Source organism: Pituophis catenifer, unplaced genomic scaffold (genome assembly GCF_029215685.1).
Source record: "Pituophis catenifer annectens isolate HBS135680 unplaced genomic scaffold, rPitCat1.0.hap2 SCAF_8, whole genome shotgun sequence".
In the NCBI taxonomy this organism is placed as follows: domain Eukaryota; kingdom Metazoa; phylum Chordata; class Lepidosauria; order Squamata; family Colubridae; genus Pituophis; species Pituophis catenifer.
Genome location: NW_027256888.1, coordinates 55,996,134 through 56,014,904, shown reverse-complemented (window position 1 = coordinate 56,014,904; position 18,771 = coordinate 55,996,134). Strand labels below are relative to the sequence as shown.

The 18,771-nt window shown below is 38.3% G+C and overlaps 2 protein-coding genes and 1 non-coding gene across 3 annotated transcripts in view; 1 reads left to right on the top strand and 2 right to left on the bottom strand.

The window, feature by feature from the left end:
* SH3D19 (SH3 domain containing 19) overlaps positions 1-1,470 on the top strand; it is a 70,382-nt gene extending 68,912 nt beyond the window's left edge. The window contains exon 21 of the mRNA XM_070948733.1: positions 90-1,470. Within this exon, the coding sequence (XP_070804834.1) occupies positions 90-206 (117 nt within the window). The 3' untranslated portion in view covers positions 207-1,470. The remainder of the gene's footprint in view (positions 1-89) is intronic.
* A 4,408-nt stretch (positions 1,471-5,878) lies between these two features.
* Positions 5,879-10,188, bottom strand: RPS3A (ribosomal protein S3A). The gene is made up of 6 exons (XM_070948568.1): positions 10,080-10,188; positions 8,861-8,964; positions 8,295-8,482; positions 7,737-7,945; positions 6,301-6,410; positions 5,879-6,035 (listed from the first exon to the last, which is right to left on the bottom strand). Exons 1-6 carry the CDS (start codon positions 10,139-10,141, stop codon positions 5,914-5,916), a joined length of 795 nt encoding a protein of 264 aa, XP_070804669.1. The 5' UTR covers positions 10,142-10,188; the 3' UTR covers positions 5,879-5,913.
* LOC139320784 (small nucleolar RNA SNORD73) lies at positions 6,185-6,251 on the bottom strand. The gene has a single exon (XR_011600728.1). It is a non-coding gene; the product is annotated as a small nucleolar RNA SNORD73 (small nucleolar RNA).
* Positions 10,189-18,771: the final 8,583 nt, after the last annotated feature.

The following is an 18,771-nucleotide window of genomic DNA, read 5'->3' as shown; positions in this document are numbered from 1 at the left end:
AAAGAGTCTACAGTTTTTAAGAGTATTAAATATGTGTGAAGGATATTATGAAAAACAAATAATGTTGGTTTCAATTTTTGTTTCAACAGGTTGGTGATATCATAACAAGTGTAGAATCTGTAGATGAAGAATGGATGAGTGGGGAATTACAAGACAAGTTTGGAATATTTCCAAAGAATTTTGTCCAAATTCTACATCTTTCCTAAGGTGAAATCCAATTCTGGAGCATTGTTTTACAAGTGAATTCGCTGGAAGAAAACCACGTTATATTCTGGGCAAAGGAGAAAGAGTGCTATCTGTGATCATTTTATCTAGACTATCAAATGCATTTTTGCACTATTTTTGTAAAATGTTTACTAGACTGTACAATATTTTGTTTTTAGTTTATATTGAGCAGACCCTGAGCAGACTTTTTTTAAAAAAACAAAACAAAAAACGAGGAATACAAAGCCTTATTATTTAAACTTGGTGCATTTTAATCATTTTATATTCTTTCTGTGGGGGTGCAATGGCTCAGCAGCTAAAGATGCTGAGCTTGTCAGTTGGAAACCTGACAACCTGGGTTTGAGACCCGAGTGCCATGCAACATGGTGAGCTCCTGTCACCTGCTCCAGCTCCTGCCCACCTAGCAGTTCGAAAGCATGCAAATGTGAGTAGATAAATAGGTACCACTTCAGTGGGAAGGTAAAAGCATTCTGTGTGCCTCAGAATATAGTCATACTGGCCACATGACCACAGAAATGTCTTCAGACAATGCTCCCTCAGTTAAGAAACGGAGATGAGCACCGCCCTCTACAGTTGGAAACTGGACAGGGGAAACCTTTACATTTACTTTTTATTCTTTCTGTGAAGTCCAATTAATTACTAAACCCTGTTCAAATAGCTTTTTTTTTAACAATACATATCCCACACTATAGTTTGCGAGTCAAGTTTTCAGAAACTGTTTTACCATATGAAAACATTAAATCCTGATACATAAATATGATTATCAGGGTAAAAGGATTGGATTTTTTCTTTACTTAAACCAAGTAAGTTAAGTTGTTTAAAAGTGCATCAGTTACTTTTAGTCTGGATTGAAGTATCCTGAAACAATTAGATGATAATGGATTTATGTGCCTTAGACTAGAAAGATCATTAGTCTGTTTGATCCAGTTTTCTATCCTAGCTACTAATGGGTCTCAGGAACTTACAAACAGTGCTGAGTCCCAACATTTGTTGCCTGACCTTTTTTAATGGATAAATGCAAGATATATACAATAAGGCTGGGCAAAGCAATCGAAGAGGACCATTGCAATGTTCGGCAGGTACAAAATGCCTGCTTTGATTAAAAGTATCCATGTTTTTGCAAGCCTCATACTATTCATGCACATGCTTTAATACTTTGCGCAATCCTAATGAATAATAATTGTGTATATTTTATGATAAGAAAGGCTGGTAACTTTTCTTATTACTTTCAGTAAATAAAACTACACTTATAGAGATTTCTTACTTTTTTGCAGCCAATGGGTTCTGCTGTATCATATTCTTGATTTATATCTAGAGTGACTTTTCAAAGATTCTTGGATCTTTTTTAAAAATCTGATATCATTTTGGATCTTTCAAATTCTGTAATGCTCCCTATTGCCTTATTCTTATCAAATCTACTGTCAGAAATTAAGTGTGTTCAGAAAACTATCTATGATAAGCGATGGAAGAATAATTTTCATGGGTCTTGCTGTCATGACTATCTCATAAGAGTAGATATTATTATAAACTTGTACTACAGCCTGTATTGTCTTACCTCCATCTCCAACTTTGTAATGTAATTTAACATAAAAAATGCATCTTAAAATTAAACTTTTAAGTTCCATTTTTGCCCCATATTTCTTAAAATTACATTCTTTACAAATGCTGATTTCCGGTCAGTTTTTCCAGGAATTAATATTAAATGTTTATAAATCTGATAGTGCTGAAATATAAGACCTAAAGCGTAGATCCTCCTAGCTCTCAAGACTAAGTAAAATGTGCCCCAAATCCATTTTCTTGTTCAATACCAGTATTACATTTTTGACTGTTCACTGTATGCCTTTATGGAGGGGGTGAAACAGTACTTAAGAACACAGCACAGTCACAGCTTTGCCTATAATTGCTGGAAGCCACAATTGTGTGGAAGGCACAAGTAACAAGAATAAATAATGAAGGCTCAATAGCAAAACAATCATGTGAACAAACCGAATCCCAAAGGATGAAAAAAAGGAAAATTCTTTCACAGGGCCCTGTTTTTCCTCCAAACTATGCCCTTTGGCTAGTAAGGGGGAGGGAAGCATGCAGGAACAGCTTCTCTTTGCAGACCTCTTACACTCTTATTTTCCAGAACTCATAGTTAGCTGCTAAGCCATAAAATACGTAGCAGCCTCTAATTCAGAAAAGCCAGCCTCATTGTGATAAGCAGGCCTGCTGCAGTTATTTCTGGTTTCCAAGGAATGCTTTGACAACAATCCACCCATGCTTTTAATTAGGGCCAGATTTTAAAACCAAACTACACTTTGGTTTGAGGTTTGGCATATTGTGCAAATCAAATTTTATTTTAGAGGACAAAAGCAATGAAAAATCTTACCTTTTGCTTTCGATTCAATCCAATCAATGTGTCGCCTATTCATAAAATGGTAGTTTCCCATCTTAAATTTCTTAAAGCTTTATACATGCTTTTTGATCACAATGGTGTGCTTTGGCACTTATAAAGGGTATCGATGTCATTGGACAAATTAATATTAATCAAAATTTCCATTTAAAAACTGGAGGAAAATACACACCTGTTAGGTAGTTGACTTTGAGTGTTATCTTGTTCCCTAGTTGTGGTCATTCTTCAAGAATATAGTAACTCCATGATATAAAAATAGTTAAATAAGCAAAATTCAGCTTTCCATTAAGATTAAGAGTGGAAGTACATGAAAATAGTATTATTACCATCGAGTACAGTACATGTTAAATTGGTTAGTTGAAGGCAGAACCCATTATTCACAATTGCAACTTTTATTGCCATCTCATATTTTGCTGCATTTTTTTAGGAACGATGGACCTCTTTTTGTTGTATGTCAGTTGCAGTATTTAGGCTTTTGAGGGTCATTGCAAATGCTGACTGAAAACCACTGTGTACCAGACTGAATGCAATGCTTGTTAAAAATGACTTTTATAATTTTTCTTACTCATATATTTTCAGATTTTGTATTTTTCCATATTCATTCTCAACGTGTAATTTTCCAGTGACTGAGAAATGGTTGTTTCGTGTTACTAATGAAAATGCACTAATTTCTTTTTTTCTACATTAGTAGTAAATATCACTTTTATATTTATCATTGTTTAAAGTAAGCAAACATTCACCAGAGCAATCTTTGTTATCTTACCAGGTAAATCTATGTATTCAGATTGCCAAATACAGCTACTTCACTTGAAGAGTGCCATCTAAAGGGCTTTTAATACAGTGTTAATAATGTAGATAAATACGAATGACAGTCCCATTTAAGAAACTGGCATCAGTTTCTAGAATGAGGCCATAAAGTATTATAGATCACATGCTATAAGATTCTCAAATGAATATAAGTACAGCAGTTAGCTGAAGATACAAATACATTATGTGTATATATATATATATAAATGTGAACCAGGTTATTATAGTAGCTTTTTAATCTCCAGATCAATTTAATTAATTTTCTTCAGATTATACAAATTTACAAAAATACTTTTGCTTCAGGAAATTAGTATTAAAATGTTGTTCCTCAGCTTAATGGCATTATTACATTTGTATATAACCAATAAATGTGTTTGTTGCAAACAATGAACTGTGCAAACTGGAATGAAATTTATCATAAATGAATGCAGTTTTTAAAACTTCACAATTAAAGGAAGTTTTCTTCTATTTGATTTAATGCATTTAAATTTTACGCATTCTCTAAGGCTTGAAGCAATTGGGAATCATAACCCAGAACCAATAGATGACAGATTAATGGCACCGAGGTAAGCACACAGTATCGTTAGTGTGCTGCTTTCTTCTTTACCTACAAAGCTTGCTGGTCAACTTCGGATTCATTGCCTCTCTAAACCCAACATAGCAGAGTTGTTGGGAAGGTAATACTTAATTGGGAGTATTATGTATGAAGTTTTGAACTTTCAGAAAAAAAGGGCAGACATAAATACAGCAAATAATGGGGCTGCGATTTTAAAAGCTATCTCCATTTCTCATCCATTTCTACCAAAGATGTAATAATCTGCCATGAAAATGTTTTAAAAACCTGTTAATTACAAGCTAGATACTCACAATAGATGCTGCAATAATAAAATCTCAATACGCCTTTCCAGAATATTTCATCTTCCCTCTCCATATTACTAGTTTAGTACTTCGTTTGGAATTAAGATTGGATACGTTGTTAGCCCCGCTAAATGTTTTATAGAAACTCATTTCTTGCTTAGAATGCTGAAGATACTTAACTGTAGCCTATTCTAGTCATACTTTTTATTCAATGAGATTTTTCCATAGAAGCACCATAGACTTGATTAAGCTCAACAATGAAGGAATTTAGCTGAAAATATACTGGAATGAAATTTAAACATTTCTTGCCCTCCTTCAAACATGTAAAACCATATGGCATGCTACCTGAAGGCTTCTGCATTGGGGTAAGGAATGAGATGATTGGAGGGAAGTGTCTTGATACACCCAGAATTTACTATCCATGGATTTTCAGGAATTCAATCTTCTACTTAGTTCACAACATTCAATAACAATACATGACTTTACTGAACATTTTTATGGATGGGAAGGAGTGGCTTGCACTAAAGTTTGCAAACTTAAAAAGAGAAGTGTAACCTAGAGTTACATTTCTTATAAAAGATCAGTTTTGCAATGTGAGGAAACTTTTTTCCTAGTAGTTACAGCTGAATACATTAGCTATTACTTTTGTGCAGTCATATACTGGTCATCTCCCAGTTCAAATACTCAACATGCTCTGCATGGGGCTAAGAGTATTCGGAAGCTACAACTGGTCTAGCATGCAAAATGAGCTGTTGGCTGCCAGTTTGCTTCCAGGTCCAATTCAAGGTGTTGAGTCACTTTCAAAGCCCTTTTTGGCATAGGACCAGGTAATCTGAGCACCTTACATAATGGGACTAACCCACCCTACTTGTTCCAGTGGAAAGGGCCTACTTCTGATTCTATCGGCCAAAGAATTTCAGCTGGCTGAGTCCCAGAAGAGTCTTTTCCACTGTGTCCCCTATTCTCTGGAATATTCTCCCATCAGAAATGAGATTTGCCCTCATACTTCTGGACTTCCAGAAGAGTCTAAAAACTTGGCTCTGCTGCTTGGCCTGAGGCGCTGCTATATTGGGGGCGGCTGACAGGGCAGAAAAAAGACTTACCCAGACTGCCCATCACTTTGTTACTTATTAATCCTTTTTTCTATTTTTTTTACACTTTTTAACTTTATTGTAAGCTACTAGAGAGTTGCTATATTAATGAAATGGATGGCATAGAAATTTAAATACTTTCACAATACTAGAAGAGGCCTGATCACAATTATAAATGCTCTTATAACCTATAATAACCAAAAAGTGATAACAAATTGTATGTAGATTACCTTTAAAAATATTCAGCTTTGGCGCATTATTACCTGGATCTTTAAAAAACAACGAAGCATGAAAAAAATCCAAAGTAGCTTGAATGTGTGCTTTTTACAGTGTTACTGTTATTCATCATTACTCAAATTGCAACACTTGTGTGAAATAAAATATACATCTTCACCAATTCTAGTTTCATCAGTGGATCAATTGGTAGCCGAAGTAGCTTAGCAAAATTGTGGCATGAATGCAAAATATGAGTAACAATTCCATAAAAACGCACATTACCACATTATTTATATGAAGTCTTTTATTTTGTGTCTGATTTTAAACAGATTCTTGCACAGGGGGCTCATATCCGTCAGCTCGTTCTACTTTGGCACCGGTTTCATCACCAGATGGTTTTCCAGCACCACCACCTTCACCGTGCAGTTCCATCAATTTGCCCACTACAAATAATTAAGGATGTAAATTAATATATATATAATTCCGTGAGAGTTACATTTTAAAGGAATAGTGCTATATTTTCTATTAAAATATTCACTTATTCATTATACATCGTACAAAAAACTAGTAAAATAGCCTTGTGTTTTATGGGAATGTCAGCATTGGGATAAAGTAATCATTTCTTCATCTGGGACCGAAACAAAGTGTCATCATTCATTCCCATTTCAAGTAAACATGTTAACACAGCACTTTCAATTAGATACTTACATTCAAACTTGGGCTTCTTGAGCATTTTAACTTTGCGAACATAGACATCATGAAGGGGGTAGATTGATTGACATGCCTTTTCTATGTCTTTACCAATGCTGTCTGGAATCCTAGAATAATAAGAACGAACTATTGTATTTTGAAGTCTCCAAACTAGAAATCAGACAAAAGCCTGCAGAATTGCTAGTGACTGTGGCATAGATTAAAGTATGTGAGGTAAAGAAAAATAATCTATCATAAATTGGAACCTAACCTTCTGCATTCACAAAGCAACTTCAATTTATTCACCTGAAATAAATGTGAATATTAAATAAACTTGGTTTATACAACATTTATCCACAATCTGAATAAACAAACTATGTCCACACATGAATATAAAGCGAACAAACCAAATTATGTATTACCCCAGCATGACGCAAGGCAATGAGAATGGTATCATTCTATGTGTGGCTGAATAAAATATTAAGAAAAAATGTGCACATCTTATTACACCATAAAATAATTTATTTCGCCTTGGCTTAGAATGTTGTCGCATTGAAACCAGTCAATTTACTTATTTTATTAAACCATTGCCTTAGAGACTACCCACTAAATTCACTCAAATCTAATCTTATGAATACTCTCCAGAAATATAAATTATAAATTTTCAGTTCTTTAAAAGGGACACAATTACTTGAATTGTTACAGAATCTAAAACTCTTTTAACATAAATATAATTAAATACCAAATCCAAAAAATAGGTCATTACAGGTAGTCCTCTACTTATGACAACTCACCCCAAAATTTCTGTTGTTAAGCAGTACATTTGTTAAGGGAGCTTTTTATGACTTTTCTTGCCACAGTTAAGTGAATCATTGCAGTTGTTAAAAGTTACTAACAAGGTTGCCCCAAAGGTGCTTTTTCAAGAAGGAACTGGACTTTCTGGTTTTTCTTTGAAGACATTTTGCTTCTCATCCAAGAAGCTTCAACTTTGACTGGATGGTGGGGTCAGAGCTGAAGAAGCTTCTTGGATGAGAAGCAAAATGTCTTCAAAGAAAAACCAGAAAGTCTAGTTGCCTCTTGAAAAAGCACCTTTGGGACAACCATGACCTGGATGACTGAGAATCTCCATAGACATACTAACAAGGTTGTTAAGTGAATCCAGCTTCCCCATTGACTTTGCTTCTTAGGAGGTCATTAAAGATCATGATCCCTGGACACTGTAACTATCATAAATACAAGTCAGTTGCCAAGCGTCTGAATTTTGATCATACGACTGTGGCTGCTGCAATGGTCGTAAGTGTGAAAAACAGTCATGAAGTCACTTTTTCAATGCCGTTTTAACTTTGAACGGTCAGTAAATGAACGGTTAAGACCAGGACTACTTGTATAAATTCTAAAGTAGTATGCCATTGAAGACTCTCTTACTAAACATAGATAAAAAAAAATCCACCTACAGTTTATTGACAACTTCTTTCAAGTCATTTGTTTGTACTTCACGTGTCATGATTTCCACCATTTTTTTGCGGATTTGGCGGACCTGTTGGTGCTGAGCATAGGAAGTCTTGCGAATCTGGTTGGTTCTTTTCTTGGTGAAGCCAACACAGAAAAGGCGTAGAAGATACCCATCTGTCGTTTTGACATCGATGTGGGCTTCAATCATAGTCTGGAACATTGTAAGAATTACAGATATTTTAACAAGTCAAATTGCTATATCTGGATGAGATTGACTATTTTTAAAGCATTTATACAAGATAATCATGTTCAGGGGAATTTTTGCAAAGTACGCTTAGGAAGCATTCACATATTTATATACCAGAATACAGAGAAGAACTAGCAAGATTTTTGGAAACTTTTAACATTCTGGATCTGATGATATATTTTTTTAAATGATATATGAAAATAGCTGATGAACCACCATCATCTGAAACCTGTATTTTACTTGCCTCCATCATCAACAACAAAATTCCAGTATTCACTGTTCAGTTTACGTACATACCAATACTTATACTAACCTGCCATTTCTTAACCATTGAACACATTTTATCCCGTGTGAGATCCATGCCATGAAAGTTTGTCAGGCAGTTTTTCCCCTGGACATCTTCTGTAATCAGCTTGAATTTACGGAAGGCAACTTCATCATTCTGTAGATCAGCAAGGCTTACTTCAAATACACGGCCTTTCAGTCCATCAGAGGCAATTTCTATAAATATTAAACAGTTAACTTGTTCATTAAAAACACCACTGAGCTATATATCACTTTCTAAGATGTATTTCAAATGGTCCTCCACATTCAAAATAATTACAATTGCAATGTATAATTGTATATATATAATTCTAAGCCACCCAGAATCAGTGAAAAGGACAGCCTATAAATTTAATAAATATAGGAATATATAATAAAATGTGTAAACAAAACACTATGTCCAATGTTAAAGTAGGACAGAAGTCCCTTTCATTGAAGTAGTGCAAATGGTCTCATTCAAAACAGTAATAAAGAATGGTATTTGGTTAGTGTTTTAAGTCTTTCAGAAATAATAGCATAGCTTAAAAGCCAGCATTTCTTATTTTGGTAACTTACTTGTTCCCTGAGTCCTGGTAACTAACGTCTTTCCAATGTTTCGAATATTGAACATTGCTGGAGCCTTGACATCATACCAGTCTTTCTTTGAGAAAGGGTCCACCCTGATTTTCAAAAGAAAAAAAGAAAATGTTCAGAGGGGCCTTTTTCATATCTAGGCCTGCATTTATTTTCTAGCTGATTCAAGAGCAAGCTTGGAACGCCACCTTCTTTCCAGTTATTTTTAGGGAGGTTTTGAATCTTTCTTTATCTTTTATCTTTATTTTTTATTAGATTTGTATACCGCCCTTCTCCTTTCGGACTCAGGGCGGTGAACAGCCAGAATAAAAACATTTGTACACAAAAAGTTAAAATAACTTTTAAAAATAATTAAATGAAATCAAATCTCAAGTCAACGAAAGTCTGGTAGTTTTACTGAAGTAGCATTTTACATGAATAAATCAACGAATAGGGCGATCCACAGCTGAGGATCAGAAAACCATTTCTGGTGAATTCTTATTTTTTTTTTTTTTTTAATTTGATTTATATGCCGCTCTTCTCCGGAGACTCAGGGCGGCTTACAGTGCGTTAAGCAATAGCCTTCATTCTTTTGTATATTTTATACAAAGTCAGCTTATTGCCCCCACAAACTGGGTCCTCATTTCACCTACCTTAGAAAGGATGGAAGGCTGAGTCAACCTTGAGCCTTGGAGAGATTCGAACCAGCAGAAATTGCAGGCAGCTGTGTTAATAACAGGGTGCACTAAACCCTTGTACTATCAAGGCTCTTATTTAAAAGCGATGCACATCAAGCTGTCGTATTTAGCCCTTAGGACATTAGGCCTGCACACTATTCTTGCTGCCACTTTTCAAGCAACCTTCTCTGCTTTCCCAAAGTTGCACAGTAAAACCCCTGGAGCTTTCGGACCAAAGAAGTGGCCCCCATCCAGATTTGCTTTGGGTTTAATTGCTCACTGTCGGGAGGCCAATGCACGAGACCCCTTTAAATTTTAGGCAGCGGGCGAAATAGACGGAATTCCTCCCGCCCATTCCTGACTTGCGGAGTGCCCACGCGCTGGTTTTCTGCTGGAAGCCGCCATGTCAGCACCTATTTCCCTTGGCCGCGCTCTCTTCCCCTCCCCAATCCAGTCAGCATCGTCGCCATCCGACAGTCCTGAGCCGCGAGTCCCGCTCAGCCGCATTGCTATGGCCCCAATGCTTCCCCCCGGGCGCCACTTACACTTTCTTCTTGGCACCTTTCTTGCCTCCTTTGGTGAGGCGCTTGTTCTTCCCTACCGCCATAGCACCGCACCGGGAACCAAAGAGGCCGGAAACCGTAAAGAGCGCGATAATTGCGCGAGAGCCGGGTCACGTGACCGCGACTTCCGCGACTTCCGCGACTTTTGAGGAAACGCGCTCGGCTTTTTTCTCTCAATCGTGGCGCGAAATCACAGCGGCCCCTGGTGGGGGTTACCCGATGCTCTGGATCGGGGGTTTCCGACCTTAGCAACTTTTAAGACTTGTGGACTTCAATTCCCAGAATTCCTGGGCTGAGGAATTCTGGGAGTTGAAGTCCACAAGTCTTAAAGTTGACAAGGTTTCAGACCTCTGGACCTATGGCCGTTATTAGCCTTCAGTGTTTAGGAAATAAATAAATCCCATACAGTGTGTGGGATTAGCATGGAAAGACATTCATAAAAGGGCTGCCACAGAAATACATGCTACATTAGGCATACGTATACAGTATACATTACAGCATACGTGCCACATTAAGCGTGGGCAATCACAAATGTACATTTTGAGGATGCGCTTTCCTGTCACAGTTGCAACCTGGTGGAATATATATAGTCTGAAAATAGTATTGAATTTATGTTTTACAAAATAGTTTGTTGCGAGGCTCCTGGATTGAGGGTAAAAGGCGAAAGCGGAAGCAGTATGCTCTGTCCCATAATTGGGTAAACCAGGTTGCCCTGATAGACCGGTCCCACCGGAAAAAAACACCTAAATCTCAAAATAGTAGTTGCCTTTTTAGCAGCTGCATACATTGTTGGCTCTAGTTCAATTTGTGATCTAATAGAGTGGTGAAAGGATCTTGATGAGCAGGCAAATGTTGACTTTCCTGCTTAAGGATGCACCTCAACTCATTGCCTTAACACTTTTGTCCAGATCATTGATAAAAAATGTTCAGCCACACAAAACTCACAACAAAGAGCTGTTACAGTCATCCTGCAAGCTGATGTATGAGTACAGATATTGAAGATATTTGCAAAAATTTAAAACAATATTCTTCTCTTTAATTTTTGTGTGTTAAAATAAAGCTTTTTTCATGAAAAATAGTTTTGTTAATATCAAATGGGTTTAATGCAGGTAGTCTTCGATTTATAACCACAATTGGGGGCCAGGATGTCCATTCCTAGCAAGCCGGTTGTTAAATGAGTTGTGCCCAATTTTATGACCTTTTTTGCCATTGCTGTTAACGTGAATCACTGCAGTTGATAAGTGAATCATGCGGTCATTAAGTGAATCTGGTTCCCCCCCCCCTATTGACTTTTTTGGTCAGAAGCCATCTGGGAAAATCGCAATAGGGACATGTAAAATCTCAAATAATATACTATTTGAAAGTTAGAACTTTCAATATACAGTCTGTGCACAATTATTAGGCAAGTTGTATTTTGGAGGATTCATTATTGAACAACTACAGTTCTCTTGGTCAATCCAAAATGTTAATAAACCTCAAACATGAACATTTAAGAAAGTAAAAGTGAGGTGTTCGCTTTCTTAGGAGAATAACTATGTGTGCACAATTATTGGGCAACTATTAGTTTGCAGAATGCAACTAAATGAAAAATTAAAATTTTCCCATCTCACTCATTTATTTGTATCTGTTAAAGTGAGAATAATAAACAACGCAAAATGCACAAATAAACATTTTTAACAGTTCACAACAAAAAAATCAGTGACCAATATAGCTATCCTTCTTTTCAATAACAGTCATAACCCTTCCATTCATGGAGTCTTGTCAGTTTCTTAATGTGTTGATGATCAACTTTTTGTGCAGCAGCACCCATAGTCTCCCAGACACTGTTCAGAAAGGTGTACTGTTTTCCTTCACCGTAAATCTCCTGTTTAAGAAGGTCCCACAAGTTCTCAATAGGGTATAGGTCATGTGAGGAAGGGGGCCATGTCATTATTCTTTCATCTTTAAGGCCTTTACTGGCTAGCCATGCAATGGAGTACTTTGATGCATGTGATGGAGCATTGTCCTGCATAAAAATTATGGTCTTCTTGAAAGATGCAGACTTTTTCCTGTACCATTGCTTGAAGAAAGTGTTGCCTTCCGCTGCCGCCGCCGCCACCTCTGCCTCTTCCTTCTCTCTGCCAACAGACGTCAGAGAAAAAAAGGCAGTTGCTTTGCTGACCTTTTCTCTGCGTTTCTAGCTGATTTGGGATGAAATGCGGAGAAACGCTCGGCAAAGCAACTGCCTTTTCCTCTCCGACTTGTTGGCAGAGAGAAGGAAGAGGCAGGGGCGGCAGCGGCAGCGGAAGGCAAGGGGCCGATCGCAGGTGGCGTGGTTACCCAGCGGGCTCCCTTCGTGTGGCTCACTTCAGCGCCACCAAACACACACACACCTTCAAAGCCTTCAGAGGCCAAGTTTTTTTTTTTTCTTTTCCCACTCCTGCAGCTGCTTTGAGGGCTTTGCGGCGTGGAGGACGCCACCTCCCAAGGTTTGGGGAGAGAAGCGGGCGCATTAAAGAAAGGTAAAAGGGAAGTGGGGTGGGGGTGGATGGCAAGCTGGCCATGGGGATGCCGGGAAGGCAGCATGGAAGGCAGGCAAGCATGGCAGGGCTTCGGGGAAGGAACTAAGCTCTGTTCCCCACAGCCGGGTGGCCCTGCCATGCTTGCCTGCCTTCCCGGCGGTCTCCGTGGCCAGGCCCGCTTGCCTGCCTTTGCAAGCTGGCCTCAGGGACACTGGGAAGGCCGCATGGAAGGCAGGGAAGCATGGCAGGGCTATGGGCTGCGGGGAAGGGAGTAGGGGAGACAGGCTGGGATGGTGGGGGGGCAGGGGCAACTAGGTAGGCGGCGACTCGCAGGCTTACCTGGCAGGCACAGTGCTTCAGGCGCAGTACTTCAGGCAGGCAAGCTGCAAGCGAGGACCCAAACAGTATAAGTGAGGAGTGACTGGGTGGAGGGGGGCAGGGTGAGCGAGCATCAGGCGGCTGGGGCGATCGAGTGTACTGGTTCGGGGGCATGGCCAGCCAGCAATTACTAACGGTTCTCCGAACCAGCCCAAATTACTGCTCCCAGTCCTCGCAAACCGAGGAGAACCGGTAGCAACCCACCACTGCTCTTCAGGGCAAGAAGCAGTTGCAATAAGAAATATGGGCATTTGTTCAGTCTCTAAGGCTTGTCCGACTCTTCGCGATACGCCTTAGCGACACTCGACCATAACATGCCAGGCACGTCTGATCTCCACTGTGAGTTTGCCCAAATTCATGTTCATTGCATCGATGACACTATCTAACCATCTCATCTTCTACTGTCCCCTTCTCTTTTTGCTTCAGTCTTTTCCACCTTCAGGATCCTTTTCAATGAATCCTCTCTTCTCATTTGGTGGCCAAGGTATTTGAGTTTCAGCTTCAGTATCTCTTTCCAAAGAACAGGCAGGGTTGATTTTATTTAAGATAGACTGATTTGATTTTCTTGCAGTCCAAGGAACTCTCAAGAGTCTTTTCCAATGCCACAGTTCGAAAGCAATATGTGGTTGTGTGAACAAAGTATTGATTGTCCAAAAAAACATGGTCCACACTGATGTTGTATGAAAATGCCACTATGTAAGACAAATTGATAAATATGTCTTTGAAGCATGGGTGGGTTCTACTTACCTTTACTACCGGTTCGCAACGGGGCTGGGCGCGCACGCTCACTTCACTTGCACACGCACTCTTCTGCACATGCGCAGAAGCATTTTGATGAAGTTGGGGTTGGTGGGTGGAGCCTCCCGACAATTTTACTACTGGTTCTATAGAACCGGTGCAAACCGGGGGCAATCCACCACTGCCTTGAAGTATGTTAAATTAAGAAAAATAATGTACAGTAGCAATGTTGTTTGGAAGACTATATTATATGTGACCTGTTTTATCAACCATTCAGAGATATTTCCTTATTTAAATACAGTGGTACCTTGGTACTCAACTGCTTTGAAACTCATCTAATTTGGTATTCAATACATTTTGATATGAAAATTTTATCCTGATACTCATTGTTTGTTTTGTACTTTGATGCACAAGCTAGAACTTGTTTATGTTGGCTGCTTTGTGATTCACTATATTATTCCTTATAGGAAAAATTTGTTTGGTACTCATTGTTTTTGGTATTTATCATGGTTCCTGGAACCAATTAACAATAAATACCTAGGTACTATTGTAGAGAAATAGAATGACCATGGGTGGGCAAAAAAGCAGAATGAGCAGGAGCAGCTTGTTACTTCCTGCCAGCTTCTCCATTTAATTGATTTTCCTTGTGGGAAGCTGGCAAAGAGTATTGAAAACCAATCTTCCTTCCTTCCTGCCTGCCTCCTTCCCTCTGCCCCTCCCTTGTTTGGGATGGATGGTGTCTGGGTTTGGGAAGGGTGGGCTTTTGAGTCAGGATGGATGCATGAGAGGTGCTGTGCAGAACAGGGAGGAGATGTGAAGATATGGTGTAGTTGGAAAGGGTGCATGGGAGTGCGGAACAGGTGCAACATGGGTTGGGGATGAAGTGCAAGAGGAATATTACCACTATAATATTTAATATGATTGACACAATGCACTAAGCTATGGTTCAATCATAAATCACAATTGGCTATATATGTAAAGCTGAAAATAATAGCAATACCAATAGCACTTAGACTTATATACCACTTCATTGTGCTTTTATAGCCCTCTCTAAGCGGTTTACAGAGTCAGCATATTGTCCACAACAATCTGGGTCCTCATTTTACTGACCTTGGAAGAATGGAAGGCTGAGTCAACCTTGAGCCGGTGAGGTTTGAACTGCTGAACTGCAGCTAGCTGTCAGCTGAAGTAGCTTGAAGTGCTGCACTCTAACCACTGCACCACCTCAGCTCTTATAATAAACTCAAATATTGGCTGAACCATTATCCACTACTGTTTTGTAATTGGTTACCATCTGTACAGCGCACTCAAAAATGTCTATTTTGGTGTGAGCTCTTATAATCAGCTTTTCTAATAACTTTATTCTAAAAATAGTAAAATGATTTCTGTTTTAAGCTGTACTTCCTTGTCATTAAAACATATCTTGTTGAATCCAATTGGAACAGTAATATTATTTATCAAAATAAACTTAAAACCACATTTTATCTCTCACAAAATTGTCTCATGTGTCCCTTAAAAATGTTGGAAAGGGATTTGAAAGCTTGCCAATTTTTGTCCACTTGTGCTAAATATAGTATTTTTCTCACAATGCAGTATTTTCTCAGAAGACGGAATTTACTTAAGTTTTGCATAGATTTATATAGGAAATGTGAGATGTAAATGCCTTATTCCCTAATGTGTAAATAATGTATATATGGGACATCGGGGGTTAACTTATTCTTTGGTTCCTAATGTATTCATAATTCACCACTCCCATTCTTGGCTCCACCCCTTGTATATATAAGGAGCCACCTTCACCATTTTCCTTGCTTCTATCTGTGAATATTCAGTGAATATAGAATGCCTGTTATAATTAAAGAGAAATATATTTAAACCTCTAACTCTTATTATCATTATTGAGTCTGATCCTGAAAATATTGCAACAAGCTGGTAGCAGAGGATGGTTAATTGACTCAATAAATACTTAAAGATGTCTAAGAAAGATAGGCCCAACACCAGGGCCTACAGCAAAGAAATAGAAACTGAACAAGAAATAATCAACGAATCCACAAACGCGATTTCGAGAGAATCCGAAGAATACACCACTGAAGAAGAAGAACTAATAAATGAAAATAATGACCAGGAGGAAATCGAAATAGAAAATAACGAACTCAGGTCAGAGATATTAAAACTATTAAAAAGCCAGAAGAATGATGAAAGCCTCATCGCGAATCTCCAAGAAATGCTGAAAAACAGCGGAGCAGCGAGAGAGAAAAACATTGCTAAAGAGAAACCCAAAGACCAAAAAACTGTGAGTGATATGACTACAGAGAAAGTCGTTATGAAAAAGAAAAGATGTGATCCCGCGCGAAATTTTGAATGGCAGCCATCTTGGTTCCAACAAGCCTCCAAAGTGAGCGAAGCAGAGCCAATCAAAATGCTCAGTTCAAAATTTCTGGCGCGAAAAACGTTATCAGACAACGAAAGCGAAAAGGAAGATTCAAACTCTTCAGAAGAACCAGAATCAGAAAGCGAAGACGACTTAACGAAATCCCAAGTAAAGTCAGCAATGAAGACGCTTTTTGCTGCATTTGGGCCAAAATTAAAAATTTCCAAAGCGACAACGAAGAAGCTAGAGAACAAGCCGATACCTCAAGACCTGCACGCTCCCATCCTGACTTCGAGAGCGACGACGCCCGAGCCCAGAGAGCCATGTCGATTCCGCCCTACACCGCAGACCGGATCAAGTACCAACGCACACAAAAGAAAGAAAAGAGCAGTCGCCGCCATCAAAACTCCTAAAACCGAGCCAGAAACCGACTCGTCTGAAGAGGAGCGGAGCGAGCGAGCTGCAATGGAGAGAACCTTCCACGACGACGCCAAAGAAGAAATGAGCAACGCGCATGTGCGAAACTACGTAGACGGTCCGGAAAGACTTGAACTGGCCAGAGAACCGCGCAAACTCGTTGCGAGCATCCCCATGCCGTTTTGCAATTTCCTGCACTTGCGAGACCACGGACTACCTCAGGTTGTAAGTAATGGACAAAATAATGTGGGAAACTTACCCAGTGACTTCCCAAAACTTAGAGTTGATGGCATTAATTTGCAAGAATGGTATCAACAGCTTCAGGTTGTCTTTATGAAAGAAAATTTACTATTCTTTATCACTAGTCCTCCAAGAAGACCTTGGACTTTAAAAATAGATTGTTTACATCATAGAGCATTTTTCTTAATAATATCTAGCGTGTCTCCTGCAATGTATCATAGCATCAAACCAAACCTAACTGTTTCAGAAATAATTCAATGCATGTTTAATCTGTTTCACAGCGATAGTGTAGCTACCACTACAAGAATGTCTAAGGATTTCTTTTCTTCCAGAGTAAAACCAGGGGTTTCCATAAGTGAGCATTTGATATCTCTAAACAAAATAAGAGCTGAGCTGCATTTGAGGGGGGAAGTGATTTCAGATCAAACAATGAAAAGTGTTATTATCAATTCACTTGATTCATCATGGGATAGTTTTATGTCACACTTAGACACCATCAATCTAGGATATTTATCCATAGAAAGTCTATCTAACAAATTGATAGCAGAAGACAATTCAAGAAAAAATCGTTCCAGCAATCACACAGAACACAAATCTTTTAGGAAGGTAGCTTTCCAGGAAAAATACAATGAAGCTTTTAAATGCCATAATTGTGGGTCCAGGGAACACAATAGAAGAGACTGTCCCAAAATCTCAAAGGAGAGACATAGGTCAGAGTATAGGAGCAAATACAATTATAGACAGTCTTCCACAGATAGACATAAATATAGAAGCCCACCAAATTACAGAGATAGTAGAGGGGGTAGAGAAAATTCAAAAGAGAGAAAATCTGGTTCACTGAATGGACTAAATAAACAAGACAGCACTAAAACACAACAAAATGAGAACAATAATTGGCTTATTGATTCTGGGGCAACCAACCACACCACTAATAACAAAAATATATTGTCTTCATTTACCGAAGATAAATTTGTAATAAAGGTAGCTAATCAAGAAAAGGTTCAAGTATTAGGCAGAGGAAATGTGACCTTGCCTGGCCTAGGAAAAATAGAGGGGGTATTGTTAATTCCAGAAATACCTCATAACATACTAAGTGCCATAAAACTAAGCAGAGATTCTGACATCAATATAGTTTTCTCAAAGGGGAAAGCAACTTTAGAGAAGGACAAAACAAATGTAGGCACTGTGATGATTAAAGGAGGCCTACCCTATCTAATAACAAAAGAAAGATGGTTACATAACATTGATTCAAATATGGAAGATTGTATTGAGGCAGATGATGAAAATGTTAGTAACAGTGACAATGATGAATGTAAAATATCTCATGATCACGCAAATACACACAATGAGAAGAAACCAAGAATAGGTAAACCAATTCATGATGAGTGTGCTCACATCTTGCATAGGAAGTTAGGACATGCAAGTTTTCCTGTAGTACAAAAAATGACTGAACACGCAGAAGGTGTCAAAATAAAAAATTGTGAAAATTATTTGGAATGCTCAGTATGTAAATCCACTAAACTAAAAACTAGTCCCAGACCAAAAAAATCCAACAGATCAACTAACAAAATTTTTGACTTAGTACATATGGACCTAGTTGGTCCATTAACTCCATCAATCACTTATAGAAAACGTTACTTCCTAACAATAGTAGATGATTACAGTCGCTATGGTTTTGTTTACACATTAAAACACAAGGATGAAACCTTTCAGAAATTTAAGGAATTCTACAAACGCATAGAAACACAACATAATATCAGAATAAAACAAATTATGACAGATAGGGGATGTGAATTCATGTCTAAAGAATTCTCCCAATGGTTAAAGGATAGAGGAATGCTACATTTCACGTCTAGTCCATTTTCTGCGTTCCAAAACGGGATTGCAGAGAGAAAGAATTCCACACTACAAACCATGATTAGGTGCACATTAGAGGATGCTGGTTTAGGCAAACAATTTTGGTCAGAGGCCTTACATTATTCAAATTACACTCAAAATAGAACCTGGTCCAGTATTGTGAATAAAACACCAT

What these genes read in the sequence shown, in the direction of transcription:
- RPS3A (XM_070948568.1), bottom strand. Translation starts at nt 10,141, where the DNA reads ATGGCGGTAGGGAAGAACAAGCGCCTCACCAAAGGAGGCAAGAAAGGT. An exon ending in AAAGAAGTTGTCAATAAACT is followed by an intron (nt 6,411 to 7,736) that starts GTAGGTGGATTT and finishes TTATTATTCTAG; the next exon opens with GATTCCAGACAGCATTGGTA. An exon ending in CAAGAAGCCCAAGTTTGAAT is followed by an intron (nt 6,036 to 6,300) that starts GTAAGTATCTAA and finishes AATTATTTGTAG; the next exon opens with TGGGCAAATTGATGGAACTG.